Raw genomic sequence first — 19,847 nt, 5'->3', positions numbered from 1 at the left:
TACATTTTACACTATCTATATACATAAGAGCGTAACGAAAAAGCGTCCCGCTTATACGCATCTTAGATCGTAGTGTGGATTTCCCATTAGGGCACTTCAGCCACTTGTGTGCATTTTTTGTGGCGCGTGCCGCCCATGTTACAACAGGTCTATCCTCCCCCTCCATATCGTTAGTGTTTTCGGCATCTTCTAACGCTTCTAATACAATCTTCGCTGTTTAGTCGTTCAGTTGATCATTTGTAGTCGTTCGCAGTGCTGCGAAATTTAGTACGGATAAACAGCGCTTTAAAAGGTGAAATATTTTAACATTTTATTACTTTTTTCTTTTCTTTTGCATTTTACTACCTTTTTTAATAAACTTTTCTTGCGATATAGTTGCAATATTTTTTATTAATGAAGTTTATTGAAAATTTATTTTCGTTGATCAACATTGTGGACTTAAACTTTCACATGTAAAAATACATTGTGTCACGTTTAGTACAGACCCCCCCCCAATTAAAAAAATTAAATTAAACTAATTTCAGAAGAATTTGAATTAGTGAAATTTTTCAAAAATTTAAGTTGTTTAAAGTGTCTAATTAAATTCATTCAAAATTGAAATTTTGTAAAATATTAAATTGTAAACAAAGTTTTTAAAAGTCATAAAATTCTTCGCAAAAATTAATTATATTCAAAATTTTTTTTAAATTGTCAAAATTTCAATTATCTTTATAAATAATAAAATTCTTCAAAATGCTATTGCTTTCAAAAATTTTATTAAAATTCTTGGCAAAATTTCAATTATTTTCAAAAGTTTATTGAAAATTTATTTTCGTTGATCAACATTGTGGACTTAAACTTTCACATGTAAAAATACATTGTGTCACGTTTAGTACAGCCCCCCCCCCCCAATTAAAAAAATTAAATTAAACTAATTTCAGAAGAATTTGAGTTAGTGAAATTTTTCATAAATTTAAGTTGTTTAAAGTGTCTAATTAAATTCATTCAAAATTGAAATTTTGTAAAATATTAAATTGTAAACAAAGTTTTTAAAAGTCATAAAATTCTTCGCAAAAATTAATTATATTCAAAATTTTTTTTAAATTGTCAAAATTTCAATTATCTTTATAAATAATAAAATTCTTCAAAATGCTATTGCTTTCAAAAATTTTATTAAAATTCTTGGCAAAATTTCAATTATTTTCAAAAAGTTTCCTTATTTAAATGATATTCAATATCTACTATTTTAATAAAATTTTTCCAAAAGAATGTAATTGTTTAAAAAAGTTTTAATTATTTTCATAAAATAATAAATATTTCACAGTAATTCAATTATTTATAAATTTCTTCGCAATAATTCAAATTTTTTATTTTCATGAATAATACAATTTTTACTGAATTCAATAAAATTGAATGCTGGATGTTATAAGACTTTGACGTCAAAGTGTGTAATTTCAATGCACTTTGAAGTGCATAAAATATAAAATGCATAAGAATTACACACTTTGACGTCAAAGTGCATGAGAATAATGCACTCAAAGTGTGTTCAGAACTGGGAAAAATTTATGCACTTGAAGTGCATTCCAGTAACACACTTCTTTTTACAGTGCCCTTAATTATTTTCGTAAATAATAAAATTATTTTTAGGAATTCAGTTATTTTCATAAATAATAAAACTCATCAAGGAATTTCAATTAATTTTAATACAATTTTAATCGAATTCTTTGAAAAATGTAATTCTTTATGAGAATTTAATTTTAAGAAATATTTAATAAGTCTATTATTATTATTTTTGTTTTTAAACAATTGAATTCTAATAAAAATTGATGAAATAATAATTGAATATTAAAAGTAATATAGCGTGAATTTTTACAAATAATTGGACTTTGAAATTAATTTTTTTGAAGAAGAAAATAAAAACTTTAAATAGGTAATATAAAAAAGAATTCAATTAACATTGAATTCTTTTTTATATTACCTATTTAAAGTTTTTATTTTCTAATTAATATTGAAGAATTTATAGGAATAATTGAAATGTCGTAAAATTGAATAAAGTCCGGGGGGAGATGTTCATAGTTTTTTAAAGCACGGTAAAAATTACAAAAAAGCGATTTTTGTGTAAACTTTTATTAATAATTAATCATTCAAATCTCAACTTTAAAGTAACGAAAAATATAGTATATTTCGTAACGAGTGTGAGCAGTTGTCAATTTTTGAAGGAGCACTTTTTTTGGAACAAACTGTAGGCGAAGCTTCGCCTACAGTTTGTTCCAAAAAAAGTGCTCCTTCAAAAATTGGCAACTGCTAGCACTAGTTACGAACGATATTTTTCATAACAAGGTGCAAAAAAGTGCCCTTTTTTGCACCGCGTTATGAAAAAATATTTTCATCTCTCCCGGAATGTTTGAGAGAGATGGTCAATGCTTATAATTTTTGGCTTTTAGCTTAAACTTAATTTTTAATCGTTCACATTACTTTTCTTTTATTCTTATTATTTTAATAATTAGGTTTTTTAACAGATTCAAACTGGCAGCGCTGTTTTTGGGTGCTCTGAAATCCATCATGAGCTCGACGGATCCAAATGTGAGTATAAAAATAATACACAAATAAACATGTTTTATATAAATAATATTTTAATGTTTACAGAATATTTAAAATTAAATTTTTTTTAATTAGAATTATAATAAAAATTAGTTTGTAAACTAATAATTTAAAAAAAAATTTTTCTTTCTTTGAAAAATATCCAAACAATTGAAATTTTATAAAATTGAATATTGCAAACAAATAAATTTAAAATTCTCAAAGAACTTTTACAAAAATAGTTTTAAGTAATGGATGTAAAGAAGAATTTTAGTTTAAAAAAATTAAATTTTGGAAAAATTACAAATTATTGTAACTGTGAGTGATTTTTTAATGTTATATAGTTATTAAAAAGTTTAATTTATAGTTTGAAATGAAATTTTTTCTTATTTGACTCTGACTGTATATTTTTTAATATTAATAATTGGTCCGTAATTTTTCATTTTTAGCCTATAAAGTCCGTATTTTTAAATAATTTCACTGGTTTGAACCCTGTTTATGTATTTATTTTTGTAGTTAATCAAAATTATTGTAGGGTCAAAAAATAAATCAAAAATTTGTTTTTTATAGGTGTCACCAAAATCTACCACCAGTTCATTGCCGCCAGAAAGTCAACGAACCGATGAAGTAAGAATTTGATCATTTTAAACGCTTTTTTCTCAAAAACACTCTGCGTAATGTTTTTCTCGGAAACTTCTAGACCGATTCTAAATTTTTTTTTACAAAAATCTTCGTTATACGTGTGGCTATCGTCGGAACTAGAATTACAGGCTTCACAGTGCCTCTAAAAAGTATTTTAGGGGAAATAGGGGACTAAAAATGAGAAAATAGGAGACTTTTAGGGGACCATAAAAATTGGTTAAATAAAGATAAAATTATTATTTATTTATACAGGGTTGCCACAAAAATTTAACTTTTTTCTCTGACTTTTCCTTGATTTCCAAACAAAACTTCCACTTTTTCCCTGACTCTAAAGAATATTTTGATTCACTCTAAAAATTATTAGATACTCAAAAAGTGTTCTATTAAATTTATTTACAAATTTCTTCAAAAGTAAAAATATTCGAAAACATCAATATTTTTATTTAAAATAAATATTTATTCATTTTTTTTCATTGGAATTAAGATGTTCAAAGATTTCAAATTCAAACCTTTTCAAATTGAACAACTCATCAGAATATTATTATAAAACATAAAGATGACCGACAGACAAAATCATTATTTTATTATTATAAAAATATTGTTACTGCATTTCTTCAAAATTATTTCTATCATTTCAATTAACATTTTCTAGAATTTATAACAAAAATTCTACTTTAAATCAATAACATCAATTATTATTATTATTCAATTAAACTTTTTCAAAAAAAAATTAATTCTACAGAACTGTTAAATAAAATTAACAACTTTTGAAAATAATTGAAAACTTTTTGAACAATTTTATTAAATTTTTTAAAAATAAACGAATTCCTGTGGAATTTTTTATTTTCTTGAAAGATAATTGAATGTTCGTTTAAAATTTTATCAAAATTTTTGTTTCATAATTGAATTCTTTCAGAAAAATTTAATTAAAAATAGTGTAGAATATTGAAAATCATAGAATTAAGAAAATTTTTTGAATATAATTGAAATTTTGACAAGAATTTTATTTCATTTTTTTTAAATAATTGAATTTTATTACTGTTGAAAATAATTGAATTCTTGTGATGATTACTATTATTAAGGAAAATAATTCAAATTTTGCCTTTAATTTTATTAAAAAATTTCAAAATAAATAAATTTTATTAAATTTTTAAAATAATTGAACTTTTATACTGAATATCGTAATTTATGAAAGTAATTTAATTTTGCAATAAATTCTATAAAAATTTCTGAATATGATTGAATTTTGATGAAGAATTTCGCTATTTAAAAAGATTATTCAAATGTTGACGAGAATTTTCAAAAAATTGCGTTAAAATTTTAAAAATAGAAACTAATTTTGAATTAATTTTGAAAATAATTTAAATTTTGTCAAAAGTTTTATTAAAATTTTTGAAAATAATTGAAATTATACAATGAGATTTATTATTTATAAAAATAATTGAATTTTACAATGAATTTTATAAATATTCCTGAATATAATTGAATTCTTGAGAAGAATTTCCCTATCTATTTATAAAGAAAATTTAATTCTTGATAAGAATTTTTAAAAAAAAATTTAAATAATTTAATTTCTGCAAAGTATTTTATTACTTTTCAAAAGAATTGAATTCTTGTGATGAATTTTGATATTTATCAAAATAATTAATTGAATTTTGGAAAAGAATTTTATTAAAATCCCTTAAAATAATTGATTTTACGCGCAGAATTTATGCGATTTTGTTTTCTTTCAAGCTAATTGAATTCTTTTGCAAAATGACTTAAAAATTTTAGAAAATAATTGATTTTCCGCGAAGAATTAAATGTTATTTATGAAAATATTTGAATTATTTTCCATTTTTCAAGGAATTTATTTCAAATTGTATTAAAAATATTTGAAATTCTACGATGAAAATAATTAAATTCGTAAATGAAATTTTATTATTTATAAAAATAATTAAATCCTTTCGTATAATTATATCAAAAAGTTTTTTCTAGAATTAAATCTGTTTATAATTTTATGAATGTAGTAAATAGTGAAAATTATTGAATTGAAAAAATCTTTGGTTAAAAGTAATTGAAATTTCGCAAAGATTTTTATAAATTGAAAGTAATTAAATTTTTGGCGAAAATATTTGCTATTTGTGAAGGTAATTGAATTTTTTACGAGATATTCGTGATAATTTTTAAAAATAATAGAATTTCTTCGAAGAATTTGATTAATTTTGAAAATAATTGAATGCTTGGGATGAATATTGTAACTTATGAAAATAATTGAATTCTGTAAAGAATTTTATTAAAATTCCTAATAATTATTAAATTTCTGTGAAGAATTTTGTTATTTATCAAGATAATTGCATTAAAACTTTTGTAATAATTAAATAATATTAAAAAATTCATTCTTGGCAGAAATAGAAAATTGTTTTGAAGGTTTTGTATTAGAATTTTTTTATTACAATAAGGAGTAAAACGGTAAATATCAATTTACTTTTAACTAGTCGTTCAAACATAAATTTAAAATATTTATTCTTACAGAAATTTTTTTTTCTTAATTTAAATTTTTATAAAATTTTGTTTTCAGTTTAATTATTAAACTAAGAGTTTTTTAAACACATGAATACGAGTACGTTTAGGGGCCAAAATTAAAAAAGGGGACTTTTAGGGAAATGGGAGACAGACTGTGAAGACTGGAATTATTTTAAAATATTAATTTTTACAATTTTTTTAATCCGAAAATCAATATAATTCATAGGAATCGTAAAAAAATTCTAGAAAATAGCTTTATTTGAACTTTTTTGTCGATTCTAATGCAATATACAATATCCTCTCCTTACAAAAGAAACCGTGTAGCCGTAAACGATAATTCAATAGAGGAAGATGTAAAAAATTGTTTATAATAATTTTTTATACTTTAAAGGATTTTTTAACTGTTAAGTAGAAGCTGATTTATAAACAAAAAATTACAGGTAAAAAGAATACGTCACGGACGAGGACGGAGTGGCGGCAATAGTAAAATAGCGAGAGCGGCAGCATTTAAAGTAAGATTTAGATCAAACATTGCGAAAAACATTATAGTTCAGTCAAAGTAGTCAAAAAAGATGGCGTATCTTATTTTAGGACCGCAATTTTTTGGCTTAAACCCTTTATTTTAGTGTCAAAATAAAGTGCCTACATTTGGTACCTCGAACTCCGTCGGTAAGGAAAAAAAATTTTTCAAAATAGGTGCAAAAATCAATTACTTGAAAATAACCGCTTTCCCGTTTTTTTCGTTATTTTGGCCAAAATTCGCTATTTTTAATTTCTTTAAAACTACTTCTAAAATAATGATTTTTTTAAACGACCGACAGAGGACTTAAAGCTGACTAAATTCCTGACAGTTAACGACAAAGAAAAATAATATAGCTGTAATAGTTTTAGATATTCAATCTCTAAAAGTTGACCCTTTTTGAGGATTTTGCAAAAATTCTTGTCTTTCCCGACGGAGTTATATATACCAAATTTTGGCGCTTTATTTAGACCCCAAAATAAAGGGTTAAAAAAATCCCGGTCCTGAGATAAAATGTCTAAAAATGATAATTTGACTGGTTTATTAAGTAACAGGACGACAAAAGGCTTCGATATGAGTGAAAATGCCATTTCAGATAGTATGGACGACAGGAAGTGAGTCGAGAATGATAGAGGGTGCACACCAATGTTTATAGCTATAGGTATATTGCAGCATGCTTTAGTATAGCGAAAACCATAAACATCGCATCGGTGCATACTCTCTCTTATTCTGGATTCAGCTGGAGACTACAAGATATCAATCTTACGTAGTGTTGCTACGATACGAGACCAGGCGAGAATTCTATCAATCTCGTCTGGTCTCGTAATTATAAGGCGATTTCTCGTCTCGCCTCGAACGTCAAGAATCCTACTCTCTAAATTTGAATTAGTAGTTTTCTACTAATGAAATAGTGCGGATTCGTTTACCAATTGAATTAGTAACTGTTTTGACTAATTTTTAGTAGTTTTTTACTAATTATTAGTAGAAAATTTACTAATTTGAAATAGTAAAAAATACGTTCTACTAATTGAATTAGTGATTTTCTACTAGCAATTAGTAAAAAACTACTAAAAATTAGTAAAAAATGTTACTAATTCAAATTAGTAAACGAATCCGCACTAATTCAGATTTAGAGAGTAGGGGAGACCGGGGCGTAATGGCTAAGGGGCGTAATGAATAATTGTAATTTGTTTAAAAACCGTAAATTGTAATAATTTCGCACAATAGACAAGTTATTGTACTTGGTATACTGCAAGTTTGTCGGAAGTTTCATTAATATTTATTCATTATTGTAAGAAATATAGTAGAAAAACTATTTTTGACATACGAATGTAACTTTTCAAAATTTTCGTTTTTTCGTTCTATTTTTTTCAAAAATAGCTTTAAAAAAAAAACTGAAATGAGGTTTCGATCTTGACACGTTTGTTTTTAAGGGACAATTCGAGATTTTTGATTCACACTTCCGGTATTGTTAAAAAAAGCCAAATATTTGCCGAATACCTCCGGGGCGTAATGGCTAGTTTTTCCCGGGGCGTGTTGGCTAATGCAATATGCTATGTATAAAAAGCAACCTACTATATCGGCGAAGTGTAGGTTTGTTTTCGCGGTTACTTGTCACTTAGTTTAAGTATGTTTAGGTGTTTTTAACAAAATTTTTAAGTTTTGGTCTAAAATTTACAAATAGTAGATTTCAAGCTATGATTTTAATGAGAAATTACAAAAAAAATTGAGAGAGTGCAAATATCACAGAATATTATTGAAAAAGCGATAGGAGAAGTATTGCTGAATAAAAATAGCATTCACGGAATACCCAGGAACCTTAATTTACAATATACAATAAGATTGGAAACTGTAGATAATAATTAGCAATCATTATTCATTACGCCCCGGGAGTTATCCATTACGCCCCGGCTCGGGGCGTATTTTGGAGCTCTGCATTGCTCCAGAAAAACTGTTGTAGAACAAAAAGTAAGAGTCATATCGGGACGTTTGTAGTCTTAAAAGAAAGCTGAGATACCAGAGTAACTTTTCCGGAAGATAAACATTCAATTAGAACAAAAATGTCCGAGTAAAACAGCAAAGAGTGAAAAGTTAGCCATTACGCCCCGGTCTCCCCTATGCATTATCATCTTGTCTTGTCTCGTACGTTAAAAATGCATGGAAATCACGTTTTCTCGTCTTAGTGACTACTCTCTCGTCTCGTATCGACTAAACGATATTTAAAAAACAATGTCTCGTCTTATTTCGTATAATTATTTTCTCGTTTCGTCTCGTCTCTCGACATTATCGCGGCAACACTAGTCTTATAATTTTGTCCAACTAAATTTAAATATTCTTTCAGATCGTGAATGATGGAAACGATCCAAATAAAAAAGAAGGAACAAGGAGAGAAGATAGGAATAGGAAAGGAGATAAGAATAAGGAACAGAAAAGGGATAGTCGATCGAGGAGCAGAGGAAGCACAAAAGAAAGGGAAGGAAATGGAAATGGAAAGGGAAGAAATGGAAGGAAGAATGAAGAGGAAAGAAAGGAGACAGGTGACGGAGAGTGGCGAAGAAAAGGAAGAAAAAAAGGAAAAAAATTGAATTTTAATAGAGGTAATTCAAATAATAATAATAAATAATAAAATTAAAATTTTGTAAAATTGAATTGTAAACAAATGAATTTGAAAATTCTAAAAGATCTTTTTCAAAAATTATTAAAAAATAATGCATATATAGTAGAACTTTAGTCAAAAACATGAAAAAAAATTTAGTTTTGGAAATCTTACAAATTATTGCAGAAATCCAATTATATTTTAAAGTTAAAATATTCTTGGCAAAAATTAAATGTTGTTCAAAAATAATAAAATTCTTCTTTGACATTCAATTATTGTTATAAATAATAAAGCTCATTGCAGAATTTCAATTACTTTTAATAGAATTTTAATCGAATTTATCGAAAAATGTAATTTTTGTTAAAAATTTTATTACAATTTGTCGAAAGAATTCAATTATTTAAAAATTTGTTGATAAAATTCTTTACGGGAATTGAATTTTAAGAAACATTAAAATATTCAATAAACTATTTATTTTTGTATTTAAATAATTGAATTCTAGTAGAATTTTTAACCAAAAATTGATATAAAAGTGAATTTTAGTTAAAATTTTAGATATTAATTGAATATTGAAAGCATTACCTTGAATTTTTAGAAATAATTGAATTTTGAAATTAATTTTTTTGAAAAATTTTAATAGAATTTTTTTATATCTTTTAAATTTTTATTTTTTCTAATATATATATAAATGACGAATTGACGAATAATTGAAATTTCGCAAAGTTAAATATTGTAAACAAATGGATTTGAAAACTATCAAAGAACCTTTCGAAAAATTAATAAAAATAATCAATTTGAATAAGAATTTTAGTTAAAAATTGTGGCAAATAAAAATTGAATTGACAATTATTTTATCACTCGATCATCTGTAATTATTATAAATTATAAATAAATCGATCATTATCGATATCTGCATGTTTTGTAGTCCGTAAAGTCAGTATTTATAAATACTTTTACTGGTTCGAGCCCTGGAATTCTAAGTTAAATTCAAAAAGTTTGGATAATAATTCTCAAAAATAAATTCTAGGGGTGTTAAACATCATTTCTACAAATTATAAGATTTTTTTAATAACTTGAAAAATAAATGTGACAAATCGAATTTATAAAAATTATTTTTTTTATTTCCAAAAAAAGCTTTCAATTTTGTTAAAAAAGAAATGATGCAAATTAAAATTTAACAAAGAACAGAAATTTACACAAAAGATTAACTTAAGCGTGTGAGAGACAGAAAAATAAGAAAATACAGAATTGTTGTAGTTTATATAGTTAATAATGAAAATATTGTTTAATTACTTTTAACAAATAAAAATATACTCTGTTTCAGGAAATGGACGTCCGTACATAGGGAAAAAGGTCATAATGATTAATCCTAGAGGAACATTCAATTTATAATTTTTTTTTTTTAAACATAATTTTGTAATTTTATTTGAATAAATTGAATTAATTTCAACTCTTATGTGAATAATTTCCTTAAAGAACCAGAGAAATTCGCGTTACAATTTATATTTTCTTTTTTTAGAAATGAAAATTTCGATATTTCCTTAAATCCATTATTTTTAATAATTAATTAAATATATATTGACAAATTTAATTTATTTTACAAAATTTTAAATTATTAAAAATTTTCAAAAATTGAAGTTCTTTAAAATTTCAAAAATTAAATTAATTCAAAATTGAAATTTTATAAAATTTGAAAATTGAAATTAAATCAAGATTTAAGTTATTTAAAAAGAAATTATCGTCTGAAATTAAAAAAATTAAAGTATTTATATTATAATTTGTGATAATTTCATAGTTTATGTTTAAGATTCAGAATTTTTTTATGAATTCTAAAAATTTAACTTTTTTCAGTACTTTTAATAAAAAACTAGAGTGTCTACTGGTCCTTGAAGTTCTGAAATTCCTGGAAATGTCCTGAATTTTGAAAAAATGTCCTAAAACGTCCTTAATAACTCCTTTTTTAAAGACATATTTAATCATTAAAAGTTTTGTTATTTATGAAAATAATTGAATTCTGGAAACGAATTTTATTAAAAATATTTTTAAAGAATTGAATTCCTATGAAGAACTTTATTTCTGAAAATAATTGAATTCCAGAGAAAAATATTATTATTTATGAAAATAATTAATTTCTTTGTAAAGAATTTTATTCCAATTTTTTTAAATAATTAAATTTTTCAGAATTCATTAAAAAATTGACAATAATTGAAATCTGACAAAGAATTTTAAAAAAATTTTTTTAAATAATTGAATTCCTGTGAAAATGTTTATTTTTGAAAAAAATTGAATTCTTGGGAAGACTTTTATTAAAATTTCTTAAATAATTGAATTGTGTCAAAGAGTTTTACAAACATTTTGTGACAATTGTATTTCTAGAAAAAATGTGGTAGTTTACGAAAATAATAAATTGTATTCTATGACCGATTTTATTATAATTTTTTAAATTTATAAAGTATTTTATTAAAATTTTTGAAAATAATTGAATTCTCAAGAAAGAAAATAATTGATTTCTAGCGAAGAATTTTATTCAAATTATTTTAAATAATTGAATTTCCATAAACAATTTATTTGTAAAAATAATTTTAGGAAATTAGAAAAGTTTTATTAAAATTACAATGTAATAAACTATATCTTGTAAAGAATTTTGTCAACATTTCTTTAAATATTAGAATTTGTAAAAGAATTTTATTTAAATTTTTCAAAGTAATTGAATTTCTCCGAGCTATTTTTTTCAATTCTCTTTATATATTTCAATTCTTCCGAGAAACTTTATTAAAAAATTTGAAATAATTGAATTGATGCGAAAATTTTATTAAAATAGTAGATATAAAAAAAATTAAAATTAGGAAAATTTTTGAAAATAATTGTGATTCTGACAAGAATTTAATTAAATTTTTTAAAAATAATTGAATTTTTAAAAAGAATTTTATTATTTATAAAGATAATTGAAATCTTGACGAGAATTTTTAAAAATTTTCGAACATAATTGAATTTATGCTAACAATAATTGCTATCCATATAATAGCAATTAAGGTTAGCTAAGGTAGCTAAAAATTAGCTGAAATAGCTAACTATTTTTCTCCGTGTAGTATTAGAATTCTTGTCAATTTCATAATTCATAAGGCAAACAAAAAAGACACCAAAATTCAGAATTTTTCTATAAATTCTAAAAATTAAATTTTTTTCAGTACTTTCAATAAAAATCCCTAACTTTTCCCTGACTTCTGTTACACATATAAATGTCCTGAAAAAATAAGAAATCTGTCCTGAAATGTACTGAAAATGTCCTGGAATTTTAAGTCATATTTTCAGTAGACATCCTGAAAACCCTAAATTCCCTGTTATTAGAACATATGATTATTGTACTCATACTAGTATTAAAACTACATTCCAATTCATTTTTAATTTTAATAAAAATAGTTTTTAATTAAAAGTTAGCTATTTAGTAATTTTTAAATTTAAAAAAAATGTATTAACATATTTGTTATTAGGAGATAAAACTCAAAAATGAATTTCTACACGTTTAGAGCAAAATTAAAAAATTGTGTTAGTCCGCCTTCTTGAATTAGTAATATTTTAGTTCAAAAAATATCAACAAATTTGTTATCAGTAGGAGAAAAAACTCTTAAAGGTAATTTCTACAAGTTTAGAGCGAATTCAAAAAATTGTATTAGTCCGCCATCTTCAATTAGTAATTTTTTTTATTATTCTTAAAAAGATAAACAATTTAAAAAATATCATGTATTATTTTATTGAATAATTATTAAATAAAAGTTTTAAGTTTTAATTAATTTTTAATTTAAGTAATTTTTGTATTAAATTAAAAAATGTCTTGCCATAAATTAATAAATAAAATTTTGAAACTTACCTTTTGAATGCAATATTAAAAATTTGTCTTTATCACTTTTCAGAATGATTGAAAATTGTAATTTAGAAATCTTTCAGCCCGACATCTATTGAGAGAAAAAACGTTAATATTTGCAATATGGTAACACTTTCTTTTTTTTCATGTTATCAAGCGAGCTCTTATGGTAAATGATCATTTAACTTTCCCATTTATCTACAAAGAGAATTACTCGTTCTCTTTGTATCACATTCGGAAGCAAACTTTTCACTTTTATATTTATTTTTACAATAAGTGTCTTATTAATTGGTAATTTTTTTGCTTTTAATTTATTCTGTAGTTTACTGGCTTTTTATTTTAAATACTTTTAGGTTTCAAGTAAGTGTATTTACATAATTATTTTACAAAACACCGTGTCAATGTAAATAATCACCGACGATATTTTTAACTCTAAATTTTAACTTCAACTTTAAAAATTATTTTCACATTGAAAATCAATGTTTATTATTAAAGTGCCTATATCAATTTCTTCATTGGAATGTCCTCTTTCAATTCCTCTAATAAAATTTGTGGTTTTATTTGGTTTTTTATATATTATTTACAAAACACTGCAAAATCACCAAAATGTCGGTGCTTTCTCGGTGTTCTCAATTCGCAAGGGGCTATATTGATAATAGAACATATTTCAAGAAAGCTTCTTCTCTTCCTGGACCTAAAACTATTCCAATATTAGGCAATGCAAATTTTCTTTTTTCTCGGGTGGGAAGTGAGTATTATTTCTTTGATGTATATTATACATATTTTTTAAATTGTTGGAAATATTTTTAATCTATTTTTATTATATTATATATAAAAAATATTACATTTATTAATATTATTAAATATTATTTAAAAAAAAAAATCTTTACAATATTAGGTATTTAAAACCTTTTTCTATATTCACTGATTTCAAACAGAAATGAAATAAAAAATTTTTTTAAGTAAATTATTTAAATTTACTTTACCTAGTCAATCCTCAATATAAATTTTTGAAGTGTATTACATTATCATTCGAAGTATACGGTTATAAGAGTTTCGAGCAACGGATCAAAAATTTACAGATATAGAAAGATTCAACATTTTATTACGCAAACTTCTATATTATGTATTTGAACATCTATATATATATAGTATAATGGAATTATTTCTTGATATATTTTTGCAGATGTGGTAGCACTAATGAACAGACTGACATACTCGTATCCATCGATATATAGATTGTGGTTAGGAAACAATTTAATAGTCAATATTTCCGATCCAGAACTTCTTAAAGTAAGAACTTTTATTAGCAATACAAATTAATAGTAATTAGTAATATTGTGATTATATGTATTATTTTCTTTATAATAAATAAATTTTTTTAAAGATTTTCCTCTATGACAGTAATGCTTTAGAAAAATCAAAAATCTATAAAGTTTTTGAACCATTGTTAGGCAAAGGGATATTTACGGCAACGGGTAAGTTTGATTTTGAATATAAATATACCTATAGTTACAGCTTTCAAAAATTGGGCATTTTTATCAATTTCTATAGACAAACAACTAACATTTTAGAAATACAAAATTTAAACATTCTAGATACAACTATATATGTAAAGAGTTTGATTTTTAATATATTTTAAAATTATTTTAGTTACTTCGTGGCGTGTTAAGAGAAAAATAATAATTTCAGCATTTCAAACTAAAAGATTGCAACAGAATATCAAAATTATTAACAAAAACGTACTAAACTTTATAAATGTTTTATCAAGTAAAGAAAATTGTGAAGAATTCGATATAACAAAGATTTATAAGATTCATGGACTACGTTCTGTTTTAGGTATAATATGTGTGATGATGAAATATCGAAATTCGCTGAATTAACAACAAGGTTCGTCGTGAAATTTTTATTTAAAAATAATTTCGCATATAAATTTAATAGTAAATATATAGGTTAAAATTAGTTATATTATAAAATAATAGATAACAATGTAATCAAATAATTTTTTTTCAGATCTGTCACACTTATAAAGAAAAGAATAAATAATATTTTGTTATTACCAGATTCTATTTTTAACCTTACACAATTATCCAGAGAGACATATAAAAATGCTACGTCAGCAAAAAATATGCTAAATACGGTAATTTTAAATATAATTTTAACTATTAAATTTCTTGTGAAAAAATTCGATCGAATTTAAAAAAAATTGGTCTGATTTTGCTTAGATTGGAATTCATATTTTTAAATGGCTTACTTTCAAACGGAAAAGAACGAAAATCAGAGCAGATTTTTACAAAATTTACACCTCGACTTACACGAATTTTTGTCCGATAAAAAGCTTTAAAACTACATATAAATTAGTAACAAAATTCTACAAGAGATTGAAGCAAAAATTTGCACGAAATTCGTGTTTAGAATTTCTTATAAAATACGATAGAATTAGTTTCACCCAGAGTTGAATTAAAATTGTATTTTTGTTTTAGATCATTCAAAGGCGAAGAACAATTCTGAAAACTATGGATAAGAAAGGTACATGATCATTTTTTCCATTCTCCAAGTGTCCTTAAACTCTGCAACGAGACGTCATTGACTCATAGTTCTTTTATTCTTCCATCAATGGATATTTTTAATGCGACATTTCTTTATGTAAAAATTAATATGTCGATCCGTTTTGGAGCAAATGTTGTGAAGGTTTTTTGTTTAAATAAAAAAACACTAAACACATGAATTAAAAAGACATATATAGTCTTTATTTAGAGAGACATTTCTTTATCTTGTTAACAGATGAAAATTGTAATGAAACACTTCTGGATATATTAATAGAGCAATGTGATCATACAAACTCAATCACCGATCAAGATGTGACACAGGCAATCACTGCAATAATTTTTGGGGTAATTAAAAATTAACAAAAATTAATTTGTTTCGATGCTTTTTTTGACTTACTTAACATTTTTCCTTATCTTAAATTTAATTTTTCAGTCAATTGATACTACTACAGCTACTTTCTCATTTCTTGTACTAGTACTAGTAACATATCCTGAAATACAGGCAATAAAGAAGTTGTAAGCTAAAGTTAGAAATATTTTTCTTGAAGAAGCATTAAAAACTTAAAATATTTTCAACTGTTATTTAATACTTTTTAAAATATTAATGTTTTTCTTAAATAACCTCTATTAGACAAGGATACACGAAGAACTTTATAGGATTTGTGGACATACGGATCCTACTGATTATCCAGTTAATGCTAGCGATCTAATTAAAATGGAATATTTATCGAGAGTGATCAAAGAGACATTACGATACTTTCCGATCGCTCCACATATTAGTCGAACTGTCACAAATGATCTCAAAATTAGTTCGTTTCTTTTTTTTCTAAAAATTTAAACAAACTTTACTTTTATCATATATTGCAATCGATATATTTCTATTTAAATATTAATATCATTTTTAGAACAATACACTATACCAAAAGGGGCAAATGTATTTATCTCAATTATGCAAGTTCATAAAAATAAAGAATTTTGGCCTGAACCAAAAAAATTTGATCCTGATAGATTTCTTCCTGACGAAATCTCAAAACGACCTTCATGCTGTTACTTACCTTTCAGTATGGGTTCAAGAAGTTGTGTAGGTAAATAAAATAATTTCCAAGTAATAATAATAGTACAATTAACATATAAAAAATTAATTATAATTTCTTCTCTGTTTCAAAGGTTTCAGATTTGCCGAAATGGCATTGAAGATTGTTATTTCCTCTATTCTTCGAAAATATGTTTTGTCATGTGATAAAACCATACCGTTAGACCAGGTAAAATTGGATTATAGAGTTTTCACACATCCACGTGAACCAATTAAAATCAAACTGAGAAAGTTAAAAACAAAATGATTTTTTAAAGTAAATGAAACTTTTGTTTAATGGCTATGGATATGGTTAAATGGTGAAACGATTAAAATAGTTATTTATGTTATAATATATATGCTAAATAGTTTCTTAGGATTGTGTTGCGTGGTGATCATGAATCCAAGCATTTTATCTATCAACATGGAGAAAAAAGGATAATTAAAATCACCCAGTTGAAAAAGTTGACAGTCTTCGGTTTAAAAATTAAACCTTTTTACTCCGTAAACTATTATAAAAAAATAGTATTGCTAGATTTGTACTTGTATTCCTTGAAACTAATATTAAAATTGTTAATCGAATTGTATCTTTTATCATTGTTATGTGTGGCACGAAAATATAAAAGATTATTAGCAACTGGTCTCTCACATAAATTCTTGTTGCGATTAAAAAAATCTTGGCTTCGAAGAGTTTAATTCGACAAGCATATAAATAAGTTACAAATCATTATAAAAAGATACTTCTTTACATTCATTTACACTATTGTCGTTTTATATAATAACTTAAATTATAATGTAAAGTAGAATAAATATAAGTTACAATATAGCAGGTTAAGGGAAGTTCATAATGTATAAAAAATAAACACGGTAAAATCTCAATTTTCTATTTCTTCAGTATCAACCTCATAATTTTTGGAAGTGTTTGTGCTTTAATAAGGTATATTATTTAGTGTAAAGTCAGTCTAATGATAGTGAATTTAAATTTTATTATAATGATGAGCACTTATAATTATTGATACTGGCGTAATAGACGAAGTTAACAATAATATCTGCCGTTTAATTATCTGGACTAATTGGCCCTGGCGCATTAGGTTTTATACTATATGTCGACTTTTAAATTAGACATATCGTAAATGTTAAAAAGTTATTTAGAAGGTGAAATATTGAGAAAAAATTTTTAATTATGTTAAATGGATATTTATAGATAATCGATTTAATCAAAAATTGCAATTAATAAAGCTCTGAATATGTTGGAGAATCAACAAAGACACTTATGACATTTCATTTTTAAATTATTGTTTACTTGGCGCCAGTCAAGATATAGATGTCGCCTAAAATAGATGCCTGGTACACTCTCACCTCACTGCCTGCCTGCCTGCGCAGGCAGGCGCCATAAGAGTGAGAGAGAAAAAACATTTAATTTGAATTTTCTTACTCTCTTACTCCTATGTGTTACCATGTCAACCTGCAGGCATGCAGGCAGGCAGTAGGAGCTGTGCTAGCGCCTTTACGCTTCTTCTAATTTCCTTGCTAACAGTATTTGTAAAGCCTCGTTCCTGACAAGTTAAAATAAATAGTTCCCTACGTTAAATTAGTTCTTTCCGTTTAATTTTCCCTATCAGGTTATGGGCCCAGGCCCGTGAAAATCGTATCCTAATTATTGAATTAGATATAAATACGAAAGTAATTTCGGGAGTGTCGTTTCCACCCGTTATCAAGAGTGTTCTCGCATAACCTCACTTCGGTCGAAAATAGCGAACGGCGGAAGCACGAACTCCATACGAATCGAAATGTTGTCATAAGACACAACTATGATACATGGAGGATACAGGCTGAAGCTCTCATTAAAAATGACACATGGAGCTATGTCTCAGGAGATATACCACAACCCGAAATTCCAGAAGAAAAGGCAGAGCGACCGGCAGCCGAAGCCGCGCTCAAGGAATGGCTGAAAACCGACCGGAAGGCAAAATCAGACCTCATACTTTGCATAAGCCCTTCTGAACTAAAACAGACCAAAGGATGTGTCACATCCAACGAGATCTGGACCAAACTCGAGAGAATCTACGCATCGAAAGGACCAACTAGAAATCGAGATCAACGGAGACTTTCTCGCTATTATACTACTCTACAGCCTTCCGAGCAGCTTCGAAAATTTTTGCTGCGCAATTGAATCCCGCAAAAAGCTGCCGGATCCGGAAAGTTTAAAAATTAAAATAATAGAGGAATATAACGCGAGACAGCGAAAAGAAGATAAAGACGATTCCGCTATGTTTGTAAACCGAAATCGAAACTCATTCAACAAAGCGAAAAACGAAACGCGAAACGACGGAACTCGAAACTCCGGAACACGAACAGTCGGAAATCAAAACAAAGGAACGCGGAATTCGAAAAAACAACAAAAGTTCAACGGCAAGTGTAATTTCTGTGATCGAAAAGGACACAGAGAAAGTGAGTGCTTTTGTAAACGAAAATACGAAAATAAATCCGCGAGTGTAGCAGAAACGTCCCTATGCTTCCTTTCTGAAAAAACGACGAAAAACGCAAGTGACCTATGATGTATTGACAGTGGATGCAGCTCTCACCTGTCACACGACAAAAGTGTTTTCACCGACATCGTCAAAACAGAATCAAGTGTCAAACTCGCGAGCAGTGCCACGACGCCGAGAATCGCGAAGGGAAACGTGAAGTTCGATATAAATAATTCGGAGAATTCAGTTAACTTAAAAGATACTCTATACGCACCCGATTTAAGACTAAATTTAATCTCCGTTTTGAAAATCGTCGATAACGATTATGAAGTGAATTTCAAGAAAAACTGTTGTACGATCTTAGACGCGAAAGGAGTAGTTAAACTGACGGCAAACCGAATTGACGATTTATTTTATCTGTGTAAAAACCCGAGTGAATCAAATATAGTGAGTGCAGTGGTAAATACCAAAAGTGATACCGAAATTTGGCACGGCCGTCTCGGCCATTTAAACAAAAAGGACATGAAGGAGAGTCCAGAATAGAGTCGAAGTCGGTATGAACGCGCTGATACAACGCGCTCGTCCTATGAATTCCATATGTACGAGCGCGTTAATATCAGCGCGTTCATACCGACTTCGACTCTATTCTGGACTCTCCTTAATCGACATGCTCAAAAATGAACACGTGACCGGCTTTAATTTTGACGTGTCAACCGATTTAAGTAATTGCGAAACTTGCGCGTCGGGAAAATCCACGAGTTTTCCTTTTCCTAAAAGAAAAAGTGTATCGAAAGCGCCACTGGAATTAATCCACACCGACCTGTGCGGGCCGATGAGAAACGGGACGCATGATTATTCCCCAAATGTCATTTTTCCGAAATGTCATTTTACCGAACTGCACTTTTGCGAATAGTAATTTTTGCGAGAAGCCAATTTTGCGAAATGTCACTTTTGCGAATTGTCATTTTTGCGAAAAGCTATTTTTGCGAATTGTCATTTTTGCGAATGGCCATTTTTACGAATTGTCAATTTCCTGAAAAAGTCATTTTTGCCAATCGTCATTTTTACGAT

The 19,847-nt window shown here is 26.1% G+C and overlaps 2 protein-coding genes across 7 annotated transcripts; both read left to right on the top strand.

Moving 5' to 3' along the window:
* Positions 1–164: 164 nt before the first annotated feature.
* Positions 165–10,251, top strand: LOC122512315 (translation initiation factor IF-2-like). Of its 2 annotated transcripts, XM_043628075.1 has the most exons (6): positions 165–292; positions 2,499–2,562; positions 3,130–3,186; positions 6,147–6,218; positions 8,568–8,823; positions 10,147–10,251. In XM_043628075.1, the coding sequence occupies exons 2-6, from the start codon at positions 2,542–2,544 to the stop codon at positions 10,212–10,214; spliced, it is 474 nt and encodes a 157-aa protein (XP_043484010.1). In that variant the 5' UTR covers positions 165–292; positions 2,499–2,541; the 3' UTR covers positions 10,215–10,251. The 2 variants fall into 2 exon arrangements, with proteins under 2 accessions (XP_043484010.1, XP_043484011.1); XM_043628076.1 differs by lacking the exon at positions 6,147–6,218 and having other exon boundaries at positions 172–292.
* Positions 10,252–12,804: 2,553 nt separating this feature from the next.
* Positions 12,805–17,167, top strand: LOC122512289 (cytochrome P450 3A19-like). Of its 5 annotated transcripts, none has more exons than XR_006302609.1 (10): positions 12,805–12,975; positions 13,871–13,977; positions 14,072–14,162; positions 14,524–14,574; positions 14,698–14,824; positions 15,168–15,213; positions 15,469–15,578; positions 15,667–15,749; positions 15,865–16,042; positions 16,139–16,278. XR_006302609.1 is itself a non-coding variant. In XM_043628043.1 (10 exons), exons 4-10 carry the CDS (start codon positions 14,531–14,533, stop codon positions 16,425–16,427), a joined length of 708 nt encoding a protein of 235 aa, XP_043483978.1. In that variant the 5' UTR covers positions 12,821–12,975; positions 13,871–13,977; positions 14,072–14,162; positions 14,524–14,530; the 3' UTR covers positions 16,428–16,573. The 5 variants fall into 5 exon arrangements, 4 of the variants coding, with proteins under 4 accessions (XP_043483978.1, XP_043483974.1, XP_043483976.1 ...); XM_043628043.1 differs by lacking the exon at positions 15,667–15,749 and adding an exon at positions 16,401–16,573 and having other exon boundaries at positions 12,821–12,975; positions 16,139–16,314; XM_043628039.1 differs by lacking the exon at positions 15,667–15,749 and adding an exon at positions 16,401–17,167 and having other exon boundaries at positions 12,871–12,975; positions 16,139–16,318.
* The last annotated feature ends 2,680 nt before the right edge of the window (positions 17,168–19,847 follow it).

Source organism: Leptopilina heterotoma, unplaced genomic scaffold (genome assembly GCF_015476425.1).
Source record: "Leptopilina heterotoma isolate Lh14 unplaced genomic scaffold, ASM1547642v1 Lhet_97, whole genome shotgun sequence".
NCBI lineage: Eukaryota > Metazoa > Arthropoda > Insecta > Hymenoptera > Figitidae > Leptopilina > Leptopilina heterotoma.
This window is presented reverse-complemented; position numbering and strand designations above follow the sequence as displayed.